Source organism: Heterodontus francisci, chromosome 9 (genome assembly GCF_036365525.1).
Source record: "Heterodontus francisci isolate sHetFra1 chromosome 9, sHetFra1.hap1, whole genome shotgun sequence".
Taxonomy (NCBI): Eukaryota; Metazoa; Chordata; class Chondrichthyes; order Heterodontiformes; family Heterodontidae; genus Heterodontus; species Heterodontus francisci.
In genome coordinates this window covers 82,076,109-82,098,816 of record NC_090379.1, presented here as the reverse complement: position 1 = coordinate 82,098,816, position 22,708 = coordinate 82,076,109, and the positions used below count along the sequence as shown (strand labels likewise).

The 22,708-nt window shown below is 42.2% G+C and overlaps 1 protein-coding gene across 3 annotated transcripts in view; it reads right to left on the bottom strand.

Moving 5' to 3' along the window:
* The window catches only part of cdin1 (CDAN1 interacting nuclease 1), a 142,389-nt gene that overhangs the window by 90,651 nt on the left and 29,030 nt on the right, over positions 1 to 22,708 (bottom strand). For all 3 annotated transcript variants that reach the window (XM_068039389.1, XM_068039388.1, XM_068039390.1), the window contains 3 exons: positions 19,553 to 19,632; positions 19,107 to 19,156; positions 700 to 767 (listed from right to left, as the gene is read on the bottom strand). In XM_068039389.1, coding sequence (XP_067895490.1) covers positions 700 to 767; positions 19,107 to 19,156; positions 19,553 to 19,632 — 198 coding nt within the window. The remainder of the gene's footprint in view (positions 1 to 699; positions 768 to 19,106; positions 19,157 to 19,552; positions 19,633 to 22,708) is intronic.

Genomic DNA, 22,708 nt, shown 5'->3' with positions numbered 1-22,708 from the left:
AAGTTCAATGGCTATTCAATGTGTCACACAATACACTGGAAGGATGACTCTTTCTGTCTGCTGTGACAATTTATGGCCAAAGGTGGGCAAGAATAAACGGCATTAAAAGGCAATTTAAATTTGATTCAGCATCTTTATATGTGTGCTTTAAGCGACAGCGCAAATGTTTATATCGTGGGAGAGAAAATAAAACTCCAGAATTAATTATCTACTCCAAGAATTGAAAATGCTTTCTACAACAGCAAACATCCAAAGTTATTTTGCAATTCTCCAGCCTAAGAATCGACCAAGTAACCTCGAGTTTATCTTCCTTCCAGATTACCTTCGACACATCAAATAGTTGCTTCCTCCAACTCCATTTCTTTGATATGTAAACCACCTCTTAAGTATGTTTCCCTGTGCTATGGAAGGCAAGGATCATGTATATAATATCAGGATAGCAAAAAGTATTACAGGAGACAATTTTAAAAAGGTATTTTCCAACCACTTATTCCATAAAATATTAATTATCAGGTTGTACGTGTACTGTATATGAGTATTAGGTATCTGATTTCCTGTCTCGTCCTAAATCAATACAAGATAACATGCACAGCATCAATCATCTCGGCTGTTTTTTCAGCCTTGCAGATATAATCACATATTGTACTTTCCAATCAACTAAACAGCTGTGAAATAAATCAGTTACAATCAAGTTCTTACCTAAAAAGGACAGTTTTTTTCTTCGCAATTTTTCACGAAGCAGAATTTCATGTTCCTGTCCAATAGCACTGTTGGTACTAAATTAAGGAAAGGATGATGTTGATGCGCAAGACTCCAATGGTGGTTGAGTTAGAATTTGTTGCTGTACAATAGTCAATATTTTTAACTGCACATTGCATTGGATGAGCAATAAGAAAATCAATGCTGGTATAAAGGTGACTTAAATTAACCCTTGGTGGGCCATGCCAGGCATTTTGGATTGAAGAAAGCAGATTAATTTTTTGTTAAATGGGAAAGAATAATTTCAAGAATACTGCTAAATAGATCACATATTGGGGCTGTACAGTTTGTTCAACATTATTTTAATTAGAAAAAGAAATCAAAAATAACCTGTTCAACAAATCAATTATATAAAGAACAAAATAAAGAGAATTATTCCAAGGCACATTTTAAATTCTTCCAAGGAAATTCAGTGTTCAATGGGTCAGTGTCAGATCAGTGAAAATATTAAGGGAGCACAAGAAACCACAACATGTAATGCTCAATGTAAAACATATTATGGTAGTGAAGCAGGTTAGAAAGGTCTGAATTTGAAGTTACTGGTCTATGCTATTAGCCAATCCCAGCCAGATTATTTGATGGGCCATTATAAATGATCTCATAGCCTCAAGGCTAAAGGGCATAGATTGGCTAGGGAATCCCTTTCACATTTATCTTACTGTGTGCTATGTATATGCATATAACAACAGTAACTGCACAATGTAATTCATTCCTTGGAAAGGAATTTGGAATATTTCAGAAGGACATAATAAGGTGCTATATAAATGCAAGTTCTTTAGATTTTTGTTTTGTGGCCCATACTGAAGGTGTGTGAACCTCTGAGTGAAAACAGGATCAAATTTGCCTGTGATAGCTGTACAGCTAACTAGCCCACTCGCACTCTCTGTTTAGGTTCAGGTGAAGAATGCCACTTGGACAAGGTAGTAATTAACTGCCAGTACCATAGAAACCATATTCCAGCATAAATCATTGCCTTCAAGTGAGATGGAATAAGGAGACATAATGGGAAGAGAAGAGAGGAAAAGAAAACAACAAAATATACACAAAAATACCACTTACACGCACGGTTTAAACATTAGCTGATGCATTTAAAAATCTGTTGTGTCATTACTACATGGTCTATGGGGAAAAACACATGTAAATGTACTCAGCAACTTCCCAGAAATAACCTAACATTTCTGCAAAATCAGTCTCCTGGCATTTATGCTGAAATTGACATTATTTTGTTGTTGCTGCTTCACATATGTTTAGATAGTTAGATTTAAAATCAATATACAATCCTTCACAAGATATTATCCTTGCAAAACTTAACTTGAAATTGATTTTTAAAAACCATCTGATCTACTAAAGCTATAGCATTCTTAATATTAAATAGGATTGACATAGTCTTCATTAACTAAGGTATCTAAATACCAAATTTATATATTAACAGCACTCTCCAATTTTTGAAATATTGTATAAAGAATGCAGTTTCTTCTCAATACCTTTTGCTAATAACATATGTATTATACACATATCCTAAAGTGGGCTGTAAAAACATTCACTTTTTCATATTTTCTGTAATGTTAATGAGTGCCGCTCCAAAAGAAATCCCACTGTTAATTTCATGACGTACTTGTAATGCCTCTCTGTTACATCACCAAGTGGCACTTTCGTCCCCTCAAATTATTCAAAATTTTTTGAGAAAAAAATTTAGCGATTTTTCTTTCTCAGTAACTGAAATGTCTAATGAACAAAATACATTTTAAACAAAAATAAACAATTAAACTGTTTTTGAATCAAAGCTTTCAGAAAAAAAATTGGCAAGAGGCAGGGGTAAAACATGTAACCTGAAAGTCATTATAGCATCATAGATGAAACAAACTCTATGCAATATGCCAGGTTGAAAGGATCCCTGAGATGATGACTACATTTAAAGAGAAGTTGCCCTTTTATAAAATCAAAAGGATTATAATCAACCTGACCATTCTTTTTCTGTTTATTTCTTAATTATTGTTTAAAAAAGTGAATTCCGACTATCATCAGGGGTAGAGGCTGAGAATTTACTGAAAGACAGATATGAATTCAATTTCCTTATTTATGAGTTGATAGCATTATTATATTGGGAAACTTGCACTGTGTTTTGTCAATTCAATTTCCTCACATCATTAAGTTATTCTTCCTCCTTCAAAATGTTATCAGCATTCACTGTTTACACCATTTAAAAAAAGAAATGGCCAAAACAAAATCAATATTATCCCAATTTTTGATCTTTAAAAGTATCCTGATGGCAAAGGGCCTACTTACACTTCTTCTTCTTTGGCCTCCTTGTCTCGAGAGACAATGGGTAAGCGCCTGGAGGTGGTCAGTGGTTTGTGAAGCAGCGCCTGGAGTGGCTATAAAGGCCAATTCTAGAGTGACAGACTCTTCCACAGGTGCTGCAGATAAAATTGGTTGTCGGGGCTGTTACACAGTTGGCTCTCCCCTTGTGCTTACGTCTTTTTTCCTGCCAATTGCTAAGTCTCTTCGACTTGCCACTCTTTAGCCCCGCCTTTATGGCTGTCCGCCAGCTCTGGCGATCACTGGCAACTGACTCCCACGACTTGTGATCAATGTCACAGGACTTCATGTCGCGTTTGCAGACATCTTTAAAGCGGAGACATAGACAGCCGGTGGGTCTGATACCAGTGACGAGCTCGCTGTACAATGTGTCCTTGGGGATCCTGCCATCTTCCATGTGGCGCCGCTGGCTCAGTAGGGTGTATATGTTGGGGATGTTGGCCACCTCGAGGACTTCTGCATTGGAGATACGGTCCTGCCACCTGATGCCAAGGATTCTCCAGAGGCAGCGAAGATGGAATGAATTGGGACGTCGCTCTTGGCTGATATCTGTTGTCCAGGCCTTGCTGCCGTAGAGCAAGGTACTGAGGACACAGGCTTGATACACTCGGACTTTTGTGTTCCGTGTCAGTGCGCCATTTTCCCACACTCTCTTGGCCAGTCTGGACATAGCAGCGGACACCTTTCCCATGCACTTGTTGATTTCTGCATCGAGAGACAGGTTACTGGTAATACTTGAGCCTAGGTAGGTGAACTCTTGAACCACTTCCAGAGCGTGGTCGCCGATATTGATGGATGGAGCATTTCTGACGTCCTGTCCCATGATGTTCATTTTCTTGAGGCTGATGGTTAGGCCAAATTCGTTGCAGGCAGCCGCAATCCTGTCGATGAGTCTCTGCAGACACTCTTCTGTGTGGGATGTTACTGCAGCATCGTCAGCAAAGAGGAGTTCTCTGATGAGGACCTTCCATACTTTGGTCTTCGCTCTTAGATGGGCAAAGTTGAACAACCTGCCATCTGATCTTGTGTGGAGGAAAGTTCCTTCTTCTGAAGACTTGAACGCATGCGAGAGCAGCAGAGAGAAGAAGATCTCAAACAATGTAAGTGCGAGAACACAGCCCTGTTTCACACCACTCAGCATAAGAAAGGGGTCTGATGAGGCGCCGCTATGCTGAATTGTGCCTTTCATATTGTCATGGAATGAGGTGATGATACTTAGTTGCTTTGGTGGGCATCCGATCTTTGCTAGTAGTCTGAAGAGACCACGTCTGCTGACGAGGTCAAAGGCTTTGGTGAGATCAATGAAAGCAACGTAGAGGGGCATCTGTTGTTCACGGCATTTCTCCTGTAGCTGGCGAAGGGAGAACAGCATGTCAATGGTGGATCTCTATGCTCGAAAGCCACATTGTGCCTCAGGGTAGACACGTTCAGCCAGCTTCTGGAGCCTGCTTAAAACGACTCGACCGAAGAATTTCCCCACTATGCTGAGCAGGGAGATTCCACGGTAGTTGTTGCAGTCACCGTGGTCACCCTGTTCTTATAGAGGGTGATGATATTGGCATCGCGCATGTCCTGTGGTACTGCTCCCTCATCCCAGCACAGGCAAAGCATTTCATGGAGTGCTGAAAGTATAGCAGGCTTGGTACTCTTGATTATTTCAGGGGTAATGCCATCCTTCCCAGGGGCTTTTCCACTGGCTAGAGAATCAATGGCATCACTGAGTTTCAATTTTGTTGGCTGTTCCTCCAGCTCATCCATGACTGGCAGAGACTGGGCTGCATTGAGGGCGGTCTCAGTGACAGCATTTTCCCTGGAGTACAGTTCTAGGTAGTGCTCCACCCAGCGGTCCATTTGCTTGCGTTGGTCAGTGATCGTGTCCCCTGATTTAGACTTGAGGGGGGCGATCTTCCTGATGGTTGGCCAAAAAGCTCTCTTAATGCCATCATACATTCCTCTGATGTTTCCGGTGTTGGAGGCCAGCAGAATACGACTGCATAGGTGTTGCCAGTAGTCATTTGTGCAGTGCCTGGCTGTTCTTTGTGCAGCGCTTCTGGCTACTTTAAGTGCTACGGATGTTAACTCGCTGGATGTTAACTGCTTACACTATAAAGCTGAATACATGGCAGCATCATACGACATTTTGCAAGAAGTATTTCTGCCTCAACGCTGAACATCAACATCAAATGTAATTCACTGTACTAATCCATGTGAATGATCTACTGCATTGTGGGAGATTTTAGGCATGTCATTGAGGAGGCTGAGTAAATGCAATTGGTAATCAGTGTGCTAGAGGAAAATAGCAATGTATTGATGTGCACTGGTTATTAAATGTTTGTCAGGGTTTCTTTTGAAAAGCAGTAACTGTCAATAGCTGATGTGCAAGAAACACATTGCTATCATGAAATGACTTTAGCAGGGGGTGTTATCAACACCACTAGACAGGATCAAGTAAACTGTTCCTGACCTATCAATCAACATAGATCACTTTACACTGTTGTACTGATGCGCAACATCAAAACATCTTTTTCCAACATCCCTTTGCTTGGAGGCCACAATAATGAATTATTCCCACAAACTTGCTTTCTGTAATATAGTAACACAGTAAATAAAACCAGTTAGTCTGGATTTACACAGATGGTTGTTGATGTGTCTTGGGACGTAGTATCCCTCTGAATGAAAAACCTGCTCAACCCTCTCAACTCAATGACATGGGAAGGAAGGAATAATCACCCTATCAGAAATAGGTCAGAATCAGGAGCAAAACATGAACAGCTGTTATTTGAACTGACAAAAAAATTCTAGTAGGACACTTCTGCTGTGATTCCTGTGATGCCTAAAATATTCCATATAAAATGGTTTGATAAGAAAACCTTAAAATAGGTTACATTGAAGTTATAAGTGAGAGTGACTAAGACATATGGACACAGGGATAAAACCTGCCACATGGGTTCATAAAGACTACAACTGTGTTAAAGAATGTCATACAGAGGAACAGGGCCCATGCACAGAAATCTCACACAGTGCAACTCTGCCCTGGTATAAAAACATCCTGCTGCATAAACCCAAGAGTTTGACATTTTTGAAGTGTATTAATGTTGATAATTATAATCACCATGAAATTTTTACAGCAGTATATGACAAATCAATGCATACACTATAGATTTACTTGTATTCTGTGATCACAAATACTGGCATGCAGTTCAGATAAAGCTGTAAACCTCTGATTATATATTATGCATAGTTGTATTGCTCTAATTTATGTAAAAACTTTACCCTTGAACAGTTGAATACTGCCAATAAAGGCATCACTAAGCAACACAGAAAGAGCTTTCGTAATAAACACTCGCTGGTGGACAGTAGATTATTGTAGAATAAAAAACATTGGATAGGAAAAAGGTCATCATTAAATCGTAAGCATCAGATGACACAATCACTCCAGCTTCATTTTCAGTCTATAATATCAGCAGGACGGTTTGATCAAAATACCTCCTTGTATCTTATAATGTATGCATGTACAAGAGAGAGGAAGAGAGATCACAAAAGAACAGTTGTTTATAGTGTCTTGCACTCAAGTAAACACTGCTGTAAGGTTTATTAAAATACTCCAATTTTTTCCTCAACCAGCGCTGTGCTGTCAGAATGCCTGGCCAACATCAAGTCATGGATGAGTCAACGCTTTCTGTATCTAGACATCAGGAAGACTGAAACCATCGTTTTCATCCTCTTCTATAAACTCTGCTCCCCTACCACTGACACCATCCCCCTCCATCGTCAATTGCTACGGCTGAACCAGATTGTGCAAAACCTTGGTATTCTGTTCAAGTCAGAACTAAGCTTTGAATCTATTAGTCATCAAAATCAGATACTACCACTCCGCAATACTGCCTGTCTCCACAACCACTTATCCATGCTTGTCCCTTTAGTCCAGTCTTCTCTAATGTGCTCCTTACAGACCTTCCATCCTCCATAAACATATTTGCCCACATCCTGTTCCACATCAAGTTCCATTTACCTATGAACCACCATTTCCAATCTTGGTTTTCTATTCCCAATGCTCTGAATTTAAAATTACGTCCCCATCTTCACCTTTCTCTTTGGCCTCAGTCCACATTTCGCCAGCAATCTCTTCAGCCTTGTATCCCCTCCTGCACCCTCCAATTCCAGCTCCCTTTGCCCCATCAGAGGTGCCAGAATCTCTAGCAACCTGAATCCAACTCTTAGGAACTGCTTCCCTGAAGCTCTCTGCTTCTTCACTGTTAAAGGCTTTTTCTCAGCCTATCTTTTCGCTCAGGATTTCGAGTAACCTCTCCAAAATCTCTAACATTTATCCTGTGCTCCCTCCTTTATCTATTTTATTTATTCCCACACTCCAAGAAAAGTACCATTTTCTATGTTGAATGTGTTAAATAAATCCAAGTTGTTTAATTCATATTTAGCAGATTTTAAAAATTCAGTTAGTACCGATCAATTTAAAAATAAAGAAAGTGCACTTGTACAACACCTTTCACAACCCCAGGGCCTCTTAAAGTGCTTCACATCCAATGAAGTTATTTTATGAAAAGTAGTCACCGTTGTTATGTAGGGAAATGTGGCAGTCAATTTACATAAAGCATGGTACCACAAACAGCAATAAGATAAATAACCACAATCTGTTTTTAGTGATGTTGGTTGAGGGATAAATATCAGCTATAAGACTGGGAGAACTCCCTTGCGCTTCTTTAGCAAAGGCAGAGGGGACCTCGGATTAACGTCTCATCCGACAGTGCCTTGCACACTGAAATGTCAACCTAGATTGTATTCAAGGCACTGGAGTAATCTTGAACGCACAATCTTCTGATTTGGAGGAAAGTGCTACCACTGAGCCAATGCTGAAACCTTAGTGGATATTATTTTGTTAAACAAAATCAGAAAAATTGTTTTGAATATTCAATATCAAAATCTTAGAATCTCAGAAATTTACAGTATGGAAGGCCATCAGCGCATCTTGCGCATGCCAGCTGACAAGTAGCCACCCAGCCTAATCCCACTGTACAGCTCCTGGTCCATAGCCTTGTAGGTTACGGCACTTCAAGTGCGCATGCAAGTACTTTTTAAACATTATGAGGGTTTCTAGCTCTGCCACCCTTTCAGCCAGTGAGTTCCAGATCCCTACCACCCTGTGGGTGAAAACATTTCCCCTAGAATCCCCTCTAAACCTTCAACTTCTTAGTGCTAAATCTAGGTACCTGTTTATGGACCCCTCAACCAAGGTGAATAGGGCCAACCTATCCACTCTATCTGGACCCCTCATAATTTTATACACTTCAATTATGTCTCCCCTCAGCCTCCTCTGTTCCTATTTCCTAGTCTATTCAATCTTTCCTCATAACTAAAAATTTCCAATGTCGTATCCTCTCTAGTGTAATCACATTATCATGTAGTGCGGTGACCAGATCTGAGTGCAGTACTCCAACTGTGGAGTAGTGTTTTATACAGTTCCAGCATAACCTCCCAGCTTATACTTTATACCTCAGCTAATAAAGGCAAATATGAGTATTGCTGAACACACATTTTGTTGATGCTTTTCGTCTTGCACTCATCAGACAATCCGCAAGAATACCAATGTAAGGGAAAGCAATAAATTTATACTACATAAGAGAGTGCTGATTGGTTGGCAAGTGGAGTCTGATTGGTAGAGGCGTTGCCATGGAGAATGCACCAGTTTATGGTGACTGACAGTTAATTACCAAGCTTCGTTTGAAATTTAAACCAGGCAGCTTGTCTCTGATTGGTCAAGGCTTTGCCCTGAGGAATGAACCAGCAAATGGCTGTCACTTATTTTGTTTAGCTGAAACAGCTGGAATGTGTATACATGTTCTGCAGAGAACAGGGCCCTATTTTTGGGATACATTACCCTTCCAGGGTAATCTGAGGTAGACTGGGCACTTTTCAGGGCCGAAAATGACAGCCTTAGGCCTTCGGGTAATATATCCCAAAAATGTGAGCAACAGGTGAAGCTAGCTGTTTCTCGCTGCTTCTATGCAGTGTTCACCACTAACAGGATGCTGCCGTTAAGCCAAAAAGACATCCTGCCTATCACACAAATGAGTAATGGGATATATGAGTTTCAATGCCAGTGTGATGCTAGGTATATGGGCCGTACGTCCCAAAGACTGATGGATCATATCAAACATGTCCCTTCCGCTGTTCGCAACGAGCAAGGTACAGGCCATACCCAACCAGCCCGTGCTTGCAAAACACAAAACACAGTGTCCAACATTAGGTGTGATTCCGCGATTGGACAACATTTGCAAAATAACCCTCAGTGTGCGAAGAATTATGCTGACAACCAATTTAAGATGGTCAGTCAGGCTCGCAGTGTGGCGCATTTGCACATACTGGAAGCTACACATATGAATACACAGGACCCTGTTCGTTGCAGACAGAAAGAACATGTGTACACATTGTGCCTGTTTCAGCTAAACAAAATAAGTGACAGCCATTCGCTGGTTGATTCCTCAGGACAATGCCTTGACCAGAGTCAAGCTGCCTGGTTCAAATTCCAAACAAAGCTTGGCAGTTAACTGCCAGTCATCATAAACTGGTGCATTTCCAAGGCAATGCCTCTACCAGAGTCCACTTGCCAACCAATCAGCAGTCTCTTCTCAGACAGTATAAATTTGTTGCCTCCCCTTACATTGGTATTCTTGCGAATTGTCCTGATGAGTATAAGATGAAAAGCTTCGACAAAGTGTCTCTATTTTCAGCAATACTCAAGTTCTGTACTCCCAAACGACTTAGGGCAGATATCCTGTATGCCTTCTTGACCACCTTATCTACCTGTCCAGCCTCCTTCAGGAATCTGTAGACATGCATTCCAAAGTACCTCTGCACCTTTATACTTCTCAGTATCATACTACAGGGCTGGATTTTATTCCCAGCCCAACGTCAGGTTCCGTGTTTAGGAGTGGGGGAAAGGTGGATTCTCTGCAGCAGCGACCTGCCACGGAACATGACACCAGGATTGCCAGGCCTGATCTTCCCGGCAGCGGTTAAGCTCCGTGGTTGCTCCTCTGCCGGTCTGCGGCCGGAATCTGGTTTAAATATGCTAATTAGATGCTTTCATTAATTTAAATGTAACCCGCAGTGATCTTACCTTCATTTTCCAATCTTCAGCACGATACGTGGCACTCACGTGTCTTCACTTTCCCATCGAGTGAAAGTTAGTGCCACCAAGATAGGGAACAGAACAGAATCATTTACAGCATAGAAGGAGGCCATTCGGTCCATCGAGTCCATGCCAGCTCTCCACGGAGCAATTCAATTAGTCCCACTCCCCGGCTTAATGCCGTAGCCTTGCAAGTTTATTTCCTTCAAGTGCCCACCAAGTTTCCTTTTGAAATCATTGCTTGTCTCCGCTTCCACCACCCTCGTGGGCAGCGAGTTCCAGGTCATTACCAACCACTGCGGAAAGAAGTTCTTCCTCATATCTCCCCTGCATCTCTTGCCTAAAACCTTCAATCTGTATCCCCTAATCCTTATACCATCAGTCAATGGGAACAGCTTTTCCTTGTCGAACTTATCTAAGTTTTATTCCAGCCTTAAAACAGGGGTATACAACTCTCTGGGAGCAGCTGCAGCTAGTTACTTCAGAGCTGGCTTAAACTGGTTTTCAGAAGCTTGAATCAGTTGTTTTTCATAAAGTAGAAAAACAGGGCTTTCTCAGTGCTGCTTTGTCTGCATTGAGTGCTGCTTTGAGTGCACAGAGTGTAAAGTGGGAGTTTGGTGAGTGAGGGAGGTGTTCCTTTCTTTTTCTACCTTTTTTCAGCCTCCAGTAGCTGGCTCTTACTTTGGTATGGGGAAGAAGCTGATTGGTGAGTAACTGGTAGGTTATTATTCTACTTATTCTAATTGTAATAAGTAGTTTTTAATGTTACGGTATGGCAGGTCAGCTCGGCCAAGTGGAATGTACATCCTGCGGTATGTGGGAAGTCATGGACGCATCATGTGTCCTAGATCAACACATCTGCAGTAAGTGTCACCGGCTGCAGAAGCTTGAGCTCCAGGTTTTGGAACTCGAGCAATGGCTGGAGTCACTGTTGTGCATCTGCAAGGTGGAGTATTACGTGCATAGCACTTTTAGGGAGGTGGTCACACCACAGGTTAGGGGAATGCAGGCAAAGAGGGAATGGGTGACCGCCAGGCAGTCTAAGAGAACCAGGCAGGTAGTGCAGGAATCCCCTGAGTCTATCTTGCTTGCTAACTGGTTTTCCATTTTGGATTCTGGTGAGGGCAATGGTTCCTCAGGGGAGTGATGCCAGAACAAAGCCTGTGGCACCATGGGTGGCTCAGCTGCAAAGGAGGGGAGGAAGAAGAGTGGAACAGCAATAGTGACAGGGGATTCGATAGTCAGAGGATCAGACAGACGTTTCTGCAGCAGTAAACGTGACTGCAGGATGGTGTGTTACCTCCCTGGTGCCAGGGTCAAGGATGTCACTGTGCGGCTGCAGGACATCCTTCTGGGGGGGGGGGGGGGGTGAACAGCCAGAGGCCGTGGTTCACATTGGTACCAATGTCATAGGTAGGAAAGAGGGATGAGGTCCTGAAAGCATATTTTAGGGAGTTAGGAAGGAAATTAAAAAGTAGGACCACAAGAGCAGTAATCTCAGGATTACACCCCGTGCCACGTGCTAGTAAGCAAAGGAATAGGAGGTTACATGGCTGGACAATTGGTGTAGGAGAGAGGGCATCAGATTTGTGAGGCATTGGGACTGGTTCTGGGGCAGGTGGGACCTGTACAAGATGGATGAGCTACACCTTAACATTACCAGAACAAATATCCTCACAGGGAGATTTGCTCATGCTGTTGGGGAGGGTTTAAACTAGCTTGTCAGGGGAATGGGAACCTGAGGGGTAGCTCAAATTGGAAGGAAGTAAAGTTGGGAACAGGAAGTAGAAAAGTAGCAAGCGAAATTAGAAGGCAGGCAAAACAAAGGCCAGTATCAACTAGGCTTAGAATGCAGAACAATGTCAAGATGACAGGGTTAGGGTTACCTGAATGCAGGCTGCATTCGCAACAAGATAGATGATTTAAAGGCACAAATAGAGGTAAATGGGGGCATGATCTAATTGCTGTTACGGAAAAGTGGCTGCAGGGTGACCAAGACTGGGAACTGAATATTCAAGGATATTCGACATTTAGGAAGGACAGGCAAAAAAGAAAAGCAGGTGGGATTGCACTGTTAATCAGGAATGGGATCAGTACATTAGTAAGGGAGGATCTCAGATCGGAAGAACAAAATGTGGAATGTTTGGGTGGAGCTAAGAAACAGCAAGGGACTGCAGACATTGGTAGGAGTTGTTTACAGGCCACCAAACCGTAGTGGTAGTATGGGGCATGGCATTAATCAGAAGCTTAGAGAAGCATGTAGCATGGGTAATACAGTAATCATGGGTGACCTCAATCTGGATATAGACTTGGTAAACCTAATGAGCACTAATGCTGTGGAGGACGAGTTTCTGGAGCGTGTTAGGGATGGTTTCCGAGAGCAGTACATTGAGGAACCGACTAGAGAACAGGCTATTTTAGATCCAGAATTATGTAATGAGAAAGGGTTAATGAATAATCTTGTTGTAAAAGAACCTTTAGGGCTGAGTGACCATAATATGACAGAATTTTACATTATGTTTGAGAGTGAGGTAGTTCAATCTGAAGTCAAGGCGTTAAATTTGAACAAAGGCAATTATTAAAGTATGAGGGGCAAATTGGCTGAGGTGGATTGGGAAAATACATTAAAAGGTATGACAGTACATAGGCAATGGATAGTCTTTAAAGAATTATTACATAGTATACAGCAACTATACATTCCGTCAAGGCACAAAAACCCCAAAGGTAAAGGCAGGCAACCGTGGCCAGCAAAGGAAGTTAAGGATTGTATAAGATTAAAAGAAAAGGCCTATAAAGTTGCCAGAAAAAATAGTAAACCTGAGGATTGGGAGGATTTTAGAATACAGCAAAAGAGGACCAAGAAACTGATAAAGAAAGGGAGAATAGAATATGAATGTAAACTAGCAAAAAATATAAAAATGGACTGCAAAAGCTTCTATCCTTCTTTCTTTGGCCTCCTTGTCTCGGAAGACAATGAGTAAGCGCCTGGAGGTGGTCAGTGGTTTGTGAAGCAGCGCCTAGAGTGGCTATAAAGGCCAATTCTAGAGTGACAGACTCTTCCACTGGTGCTGCAGAAAAAATTGGTTGTCGGGGCTGTTACACAGTTGGCTCTCCCCTTGCGCTTATGTCTTTTTTCCTGCCAATTGCTAAGTCTCTTCGACTCACCACACTTTAGCCCCGCCTTTATGGCTGCCCGCCAGCTCTGGCGATCGCTGGCAACTGACTCCCACAACTTGTGATCAATGTCACAGGACTTCCTGTTGCGTTTGCAGACGTCTTTAAAGCAAAGACATGGACAGCCTGTAGGTCTGATACTAGTGGCGAGCTCGCTGTACAATGTGTCCTTGGGGATCCTGCCATCTTCCATGCGGCTCATATGGCCAAGCCATCTCAAGCGCCGCTGACTCAGTAGTGTGTATAAGCTGGGGATGTTGGTCGCCTCGAGGACTTCTGTGTTGGAGATGCGGTCCTGCCACCTGATGCCAAGGATTCTCCGGAGGCAGCGAAGATGGAATGAATTGAGACGTCGCTCTTGGCTGACATACGTTGTCCAGGCCTCGCTGCCATACAGCAAGGTACTGAGGACACAGGCTTGATACACTCGGACTTTTGTGTTCCTTGTCAGTGCGCCATTTTCTCACACTCTCTTGGCCAGTCTGGACATAGCAGTGGAAGCCTTTCCCATGAACCAGTTCCAGAGCGTGGTCGCCGATATTGATGGATGAACCATTTCTGACGTCCTGTCCCATGATGTTCGTTTTCTTGAGGCTGATGGTTAGGCCAAATTCGTTGCAGGCAGCCGCAAACCTGTCGATGAGACTCTGCAGACACTCTTCAGTGTGGGATGTTAATGCAGCATTGTCAGCAAAGAGGAGTTCCCTGATGAGGACTTTGGTCTTCGCTCTTAGGTGGCCAAGGTTGAACAATGTGCCACCTGAACTTGCGTGGAGGAAAATTCCTTCTTCTGAAGACTTGAACGTGTGTGAGAGCAGCAGGGAGAAGAAAATCCCAAACAGTGTAGGTGCGAGAACACAGCCCTGTTTCACGCCACTCAGGATAGGAAAGGGGTCTGATGAGGCGCCGCTATGCTGAATTGTGCCTTTCATATTGTCATGGAATGAGGTGATGATACTTAGTAGCTTTGGTGGACATCCGATCTTTTCTAGTAGTCTGAAGAGACCACGTCTGCTGACGAGGTCAAAGGCTTTGGTGAGATCAATGAAAGCAACGTAGAGGGGCCTCTGTTGTTCGCGGCATTTCTTCTGTGGCTGGCAAAGGGAGAACAGCATGTCAATGGTCGATCTCTCTGCTCGAAAGCCACACTGTGCCTCAGGGTAGACACGCTCGGCCAGCTTCTGGAGCCTATTTAAAGCGACTCGAGCGAAGTCTTTCCCCACTATGCTGAGCAGGGAGATTCCACGGTAGTTGTTGCAGTCACCGTGGTCACCCTGTTCTTATAGAGGGTGATGATACTGGCATTGCGCATGTCCTGTGGTACTGCTCCCTCGTCCCAACACAGGCAAAGCAGTTCGTAGAGTGCTGAGAGTATGGCAGGCTTAGCACTCTTGATTATTTCAGGGGTAATGCCGTCCTTCCCAGGGGCTTTTCCGCTGGCTAGAGAATCAATGGCATCACTGAGTTCCGATTTTGTTGGCTGTATGTCCAGCTCATCCATGACTGGCAGAGACTGGGCTGCATTGAGGGCGATCACTGTGACAACATTTTCCCTGGAGTACAGTTCTAGGTAGTGCTCAACCCAGCGGTCCATTTGCTTGCATTGGTCAGTAATTGTGTCCCCTGATTTAGATTTGAGGGGGGCGATCTTCTTGATGCTTGGCCCAAAAGCTCTCTTAATGCCATCATACATTCCTCTGATGTTTCCGCTGTCTGAGGCCAGCTGAATATGATTGCATAGGTGTTGCCAGTATTCATTTGCGCAGCGCCTGGCTGTTCTTTGTGCAGCGCTTCTGGCTGTTTTAAGTGCTACGGATGTTAACTTGCTGGGGGCTTTTTTGTAGTTCAGCAGTGCAAAGCACTTAGCGGCTATGACAGGTTCCAGCTCTTCAAAATGAGACTGAAACCAGTCTGCATTCCGCTTCACACGTTTGCCCGAAAAGCGGACTGCAACACCGCACCAAACAGCACGAAAAAAGGAAAGAAGGTACCAGTCCTTCGTTTTGCAAGCTGGAACGTCAGAACTGTGTGTCCTGGCCTGTCGGAAGACCTTACACAAATCAACGATTCTCGGAAGACCGCCATCATTAACAATGAGCTTAGTAGACTCAATGTGGACATTGCAGCACTTCAGGAGACACGCCTCCCTGTGAGCGGATCTCTTAACAGAGCAAGACTACACCTTCTTCTGGCAGGGTAGGGATCCTGAAGAACCAAGACAGCATGGAGTGGGCTTCGCCATCAGAAACTCTTTGCTCAGCATGATAGAGCCACCTTCAAATGGCTCAGAACGCATACTGTCCATCCAACTGCTCACCGCCTCTGGTCCAGTACACCTACTCAGCATCTATGCTCCAACACTCTGCTCCCTACCTGAAGATAAAGACCAGTTCCACGATGAACTCCATAATATCATTTGTAGCATCCCCAATACCGAACATCTGTTCCTGCTGGGGGACTTTAATGCCAGGGTTGAGGCCGACCATGACTCATGGCCCTCCTGCCTTGGGCGCTATGGCATTGGAAGGATGAATGAAAATGGACAGAGACTGCTTGCGTTGTGTACCTAGCATAACCTCTGCATCACCAACTCGTTCTTTCACACTAAACCCTGTCACCAGGTTTCTTGGAGGCACCCCAGATCATGTCGTCGGCACCAGCTGGACCTCATCGTCACAAGGCGAGCCTCCTTAAACTGTGTTCAAATCACACGCAGCTTCCACAGTGCGGATTGCGACACCGACCACTCCCTGGTGTGCAGCAAGGTTAGACTCAAACCAAAGAAGCTGCATCACTCCAAGCAGAAGGGCCACCTGCGCATCAACACGAGCAGAATTTCTTATCCACAGCTGTTACAAAAATGTCTAAATTCACTTGAAAAAGCCCTTCAAAACACTCCCACAGGGGATGCAGAGACCAAGTGGGCCCACATCAGAGACGCCATCTATGGGTCAGCCATGACCACCTAAAAGCTTCTTTAGGTACATAAAAAGGAAACATTTGGCTAAGACAAATGTGGGTCCATTACAGGCAGAGTCAGGAAAATTTATAATGGGGAATAGAGAAATGGCAGAGAAGCTAAATGATTACTTTCTGTCTGTCTTCACTGAGGAGGATGCAAGAAATCTTCCAGAATTAGAGATCCAAGGGACTAAGGAGAATGAGGAATTGAAGGAAATTGGTATTAGTAAGAAGGTTGTATTGGGGAAAATAATGGGTCTGAAGGTCCCCAGGGCCTGATATTCTACATCCCAGAGTGTTGAAAGAGGTAGCTATGGAGATAGTGGATGCATTGATCAACTTCCAAAATTCTATAGATTCTGGAACGGTTCCTGCAGATTGGAATAGCAAATGTCACCCCACTATTTAAGGGAGGGAGAGAGAAACCAGGGAACTACAGACCTGTTAGCCTTACATCAGTAGTAGGGAAAATGCTACAATCTATTCTAAAGGATGTGATAAATGGGATATTTGGATAATAATGATCTGATTGGGCATAGTCAACATGGATTTATGAATGGGAAATCATGTTTGTCGAACCTGTTGGAGTTTTTTGAGGATGTTACTAACAGATTGAGAAAGTGGAGTTGGTCGACGTAGTAGATTTTCAGAGGCTTTTGATAAAGGTTTGCCACAGGAGGTTGGTTCGCAAAATTAAAGCACATGGGATAGGAGTTAATATACTGGCATGGATTAAGGATTGGTTAACAGGCAGAAAACAGAGTAGGAATAAATGGACTACTCCTGCTCCAAATTCATATGTTCGTGCGTTGGCAGGCTGTGACTAGTGGGGTACCAGTAGGATCAGGACTTGGGCCCCAGCTGTTCACAATATACATCAATGATTTGGATGTGCGAACTAAATGTAATATTTCCAAGTTCGCGAATGACAGAAAACTAAGCGGGAATGTGAGTTGTTGAGGAAGATGCAAAGTGGCTTCAAGGGGATTTGGGCAGACTTAGTGAGTTGGCAAGAACATGGCAGATGGAATATAATGTGGAAAAATGTGAGGTTATCCACTTTGGTTGCAGGAATAGATGTGCAGAGTATTTCTTAAATGATAAGAGATTAGAAAGTGTAGATGTACAAAGGGACGTAGGTGCCCTCATCAATTAGTCACTGAAAGCTAACATGCATGTGCAGCAAGCAATTAGAAGGCTAATGGTATGTTGGCCTTTATCACAAGAGGATAAGAGGATTTGAGTACAGGAGTAGTGAAGTCTTGCTTCAATTCTATAGAACCTTGGTTAGACTGTCTCTGGAGTACTGTGTGCAGTTTTGGTCCCCTTACCTTAGGATGCATATTATTGCCATAGAGGGAGTGCAATTAAGGTTCACCAGATTTGTTCCCGGGATGGCGGGACTGTCGTAGGGAGAGAGATTGGGGAAACAGGGCCTGTATTGTCTAGAATTTCTAGAATGAGAGGCGATCTCATTGAAACCTAGAAAATACTTAAAGGGATAGACATGGTAGATACAGGCAAGATATTTCTCCTGGTTGGGGAGTCTAGAACCAGGGGATATAATTTCAAAATATGGGGGAAACCACTTAGGACCGAGATGAAGAGAAATTCCTTTCCTCAAGAGGGTTGTGAATCTTTGGAATTCTCTACCCCAGAGGACTGTGGAAGCTCAGTTATTGAGTATGTTTAAAGCAGAGATTGACAGATTTCTAAATACCAATGACGGAAAGGGATATGGGGATAGTGTGGGAAAAAGGCTTTGAAGTGGATGATCAGCCATGGTCGTATTGAAAGGCGGAGCAGGTTCGATGCACTGAATGGCCTACTTATGCTCCTATGTTCCCATGTTCCTATGTAGCTGTTTCCATTCCACTTTTGCCAAAATCACATCTCAGTTTCGTAAAATTAGTTTTTCCCCAGTTGAGAACTTTTATTTCTGGTCTATCTTTGTCTTTTTCTACGACTACCCTAAAATTAAACTGAATTACGATCATTTCCACCAAAGTACTCCCCAACTGAAACCCTTTCCACCTGCCCACTTTCATTCCTTAAAGATAAGTCCAGAACCGCCCCCTCTCTTGTTGGGCTCGCTACGTACTGGCTAAAATAGTTCTCTTGAATGCACTTTAAGAATTCTGCTCCCTCTGTGCCTTTCACAGTAATTCTATCTCAGTTAATATTAGGATAGTTGAAATCCATTACTATTACTGCTCTATTGATTTTGCTCTTCTATCTTTCTCTGACTGTTTGAGGGCCTGTAGTACACTCCCAATAGTGTGATTGCTCCCTTTTTGTTCTTCATACCAAACCATATGGCCTCATTTGATGAACCTTCTAACATATCGTCCCCCCTCACAGCTACGTGTCAAAGGGAACTCTTATTGGATTATGAAAGCTCAATTTAAAAATCTAGCAGAATTGTATAAACATGCAACCTGATTCAGCAATCTAGGTGTTTATTAAAGACAGGTCTGATGAATCTTGTAAATAGTACTGCTGCAATTTTGTCAAAGCCTTAAAGCAGTGAATTGTTTCCCTCTTATGACATCACTTTATCCACAATGAAATTTCTGCAGCTAAGAAGGAATAAGGTTTGCTGTGACCCTCGTTGATTGAAAATACAAGGGTAGGGTATGAAACACATGTTATGTGAAGCAGAACTTGATGTCAGGTTCAGCTCAACACATCTCATCTACAGTCATAGCTCGTCAATTTCAGTCCTAAATTTTATGGAAAAAGATACTGTTTGATGCAGTCTACCAATGGTCCATAACAGCAGTCGTTCACTGTACACTGCAAGCAAATAAGAGATGAAAAAGTGTTAAATATGTAGTCAGATAATCCACTGGTAAAATCAGATAACTATTATGGCAAATAGTATTCTGAGAACTGCAATTACAATTTACAGTTCCCGTGTATGGTTCAAAAGACTGTCAAGGACTGTTCAATTTTAAAATGTAGAAAATAGAACCTGCATGGCTTGTATGAACATTAAAGCAGGCTATTAAAAAGAAAAAAGCTTTTATACGCAAATAGTTTATTGGCTTTGCTGTGAACTCTGATCTGTATGAAGGTTTACAGTGACAGTAATTAAATGAAGTATAAAGTCTTTTACATTAGCTGCAAGAGTGTGAACCACAATTTAACACAAAATGTCACTGGAAAAGATAACTGTGATTAATACAGTACCTGATAGACTTGATTAGCTAGAACCCTGTCAGGAATCTGAGATGGGTCCCTTAACATGCCATTTATGACAGGTTTGTTCGCTAGATAGGGATGAAAAAAAAAACGTTAATATATTGTGCTGTTCTATTTCAGATTACAGATAAAATAGTGAATTTATCTTGCATTACACACCGTATGAATAGGTTACAATGCCTCTCAGTTTTTTGATCTCATTAAATCAATTTTATTTCACTAGTTTTGGTAGATCAAAGGTAAGTTAACATGTAATAATCCTGCAAGGATATACATTGAAAGGCATCAACTCAGGTCAATACCAGCAAACCAAATCCAATTGAAAATACAAATTTTGAGAATTATTTTCAAACTGATATAGATCATTGAATAAAGTGCTTTTCTTTGAAAAAAAACTTCTTGTGGAAAGTAGGGAAGACATTAGAAAGGCTGGATGGAGTTCTTTAACTTTCTTTACTATTTCTATGAAATAGGTTGTATTCCCTCCCTTTCATTCTGCAACTTTTTTTTTGAACGAACATTTAGTTCAAACACAACTTTTAGCTGGCTTGCGGGACATCTAGCAAAGCAATTTCTTTCTCACTTTTTAGAAACTCATAAGCTTTGCATGCAATTTCATGAGATTACTGCAAGAGAAAATGTTAATGGTAACATGTACCAGAAATATGTTTTCCTGCAGTAGTAAGTATTCCTTAAAGAAATAGCAATTTATTTCCGATACACCCCTGTATAATATCATTTAGGTTTGTACTTCTTTTAACTCAATCTAAATACATATGGATAAAACCTCACCAATATCAAAACTATTTTTGATATCTTTATGAACGGGTAATGAACACAGTCATTACTTGATTTAAAGTGTTTTGGCAGAAGCAATTGACAGGTAATACACTATTTAGCCATTCAACTGAAAATTAATAGGTATAACATGAAAAATTCCTGTGGAAAACTACTTATGCAGAATTTTACTTTAAAAATGCGTTCTGTGCATGTTGTCTTATTAATTGGGAGAAGGAAGAATTAGGAGAAGTTCACATTACTCTCACCTTTACAGCTTAAGTGCAATACAGTATGGCCGCTACTCTGACAACACAAATCAAGTTCAACTTCAGATATACTTCCTTATTTTTCACCATCTTTGACTCTCCCTCAACCCATTTCATTCTATTGGTGCCAGCTACAAGTCAAGGCAGCTAGCTTCAATGGAAACTAGACTGAAACTGCCCACTCTCATTTCAGTTGAAACCTTTAACAGATGTCAAACTAGACAGATTATGTCCAGATTCCAGAGATGAAAGGTCAATATTGTCACATACTGTGCCATCATTCTCCAATTTTTTTTTAAAACTTTGACTTCAAAAAGACAAATGACTAAACCAGAGACATGTAAGTCTTACAAAGCTTTAACCAAAACAGGGTTTGAATGAGGTCATAAACTTTCACTGTGGTTTATAACAGCTGTCTGAGCTTTAACATTGCATGTCTTGCGTGTCTGTGTGCACGTGTGTATATATGCATGTGCTTATGGAGAGAAGCTTTTAGATAATTTGAGCTAATACTGGTCCTCTCCACACCGTAGTCTTGATGTATAGCTTCATTCACAAAAGGGATACTAAATGCACTGCAAAGTCGGCACAAATGTCAGATTTAATTGTTATCAGAATTTAAGAAAGTAGAACATCTTATCTCATCTCTCAAGTGCTTCACATCCAATAAATTACTTTCTGAAATGTAGTTTTGTTGTTATGTGGGTAAACATGGCAGCCTATTTGGGCACAGCAAGTTCCGACAAATGAAAATTAGATGAATGACCAATGAATCAGTTTCTGGTGCTGTTGTTCTACCAGTCTCCTTACTAATAACTCCATTATCTTTTTCGAATAATGCCTTCGAGCTCTTTGCATCCACTGGGGCAGGCAGACTGAGCCTCAGTTTAGCGTTTCATTTGAAGGAGTATTGGCTCAGAATAGGGCTTGCATTTTAAGTGGCTCTTCCCCCTTTCTTTGAGACAGGGAAGAAGTAGGAAGGATGATGAAAAGAGGACTTGAGAAAACAATTACTGCAAGAGGTAAAACATTCAAATTAATTCTGATGAATGCAAATTTGTGAGTTTTAAAACATAAGCTTTTATCTAATAAATCATAAAAATTCAAAGTCTATGTTCACATAATTACAAAAAAGGACCTCTTGTAAAACTCCCATATGTTACTTGCAAGTCTTGAATTTTTCTCAAGACGAGAGCCAAGTACGGTGGATGCTAGAAACCTCAAATAAAGGCAGAAAATGCTGGAAATACTCAGCAGGTCTGGCAGCATCTGTAGACAGAGAAACAGAGTGAACACTTCAGGTTGATGAGCCTCAAAAGATTTCTGCTCTGGTCTCTGATGGGCTTTCCATTTTTCCTTGTTTATCTTCATTGCTTTCTGTTTCCCTTCTCATATTTGATCAAGTATCTACCAACACTCGCTTTCACAGCCACATCTCCTTCCTCAGCAACTGTCTGTGGCTCCAATTTATTCCACGTGTATTCCAACTGAAATTCCACCCTTCATGTTTCGGATCCACCCACGATTTATAGATATCTCCAAGATAGTCAGCGTTCCTTGAACCACTGTTCTCGCCTCATCCTGAGATCCATGCTCAAAGGCATGTGCCATCACATGCACACTCTCAATCCCTCTCTTCAGCAGCATGGATCACAAGCATCAACAACTCATGGATAGCAACAATCCCGGAATCTTCTGTCCCTTCACTTTCCTCTGACCCCATCTCTTCTTCCAATCTCACCCTTTGCTGTGCTTTCACAATCCCTTTTGACATTCCCCTCTCTGACCCTGAACAATTGGTCCTTAGCAAAAGCTAAGCTTCATCCCCTTATACCCCAACTTCAATGAGTTTTGAGCTCGGCACAACACTGAGTTCTTCAGTTGCCTTCGCCTCCGCGTCTACTTCTTTCACAAGGAGTCGTTCCCACATAATGGACCCTTTCTCCCATCTTCAGAATTCTCTTTCCATTTGGACCCCTCTATCTGGCCTCTTACCCTCTCTAGATCTTTTTATTGAGAACAGCCTCTGACATCAGCCGTCTTAATTTCTCTGCTCCTTTCTCTCATTCTAACCTATCTCCCTCTGAACTTGCTGTAC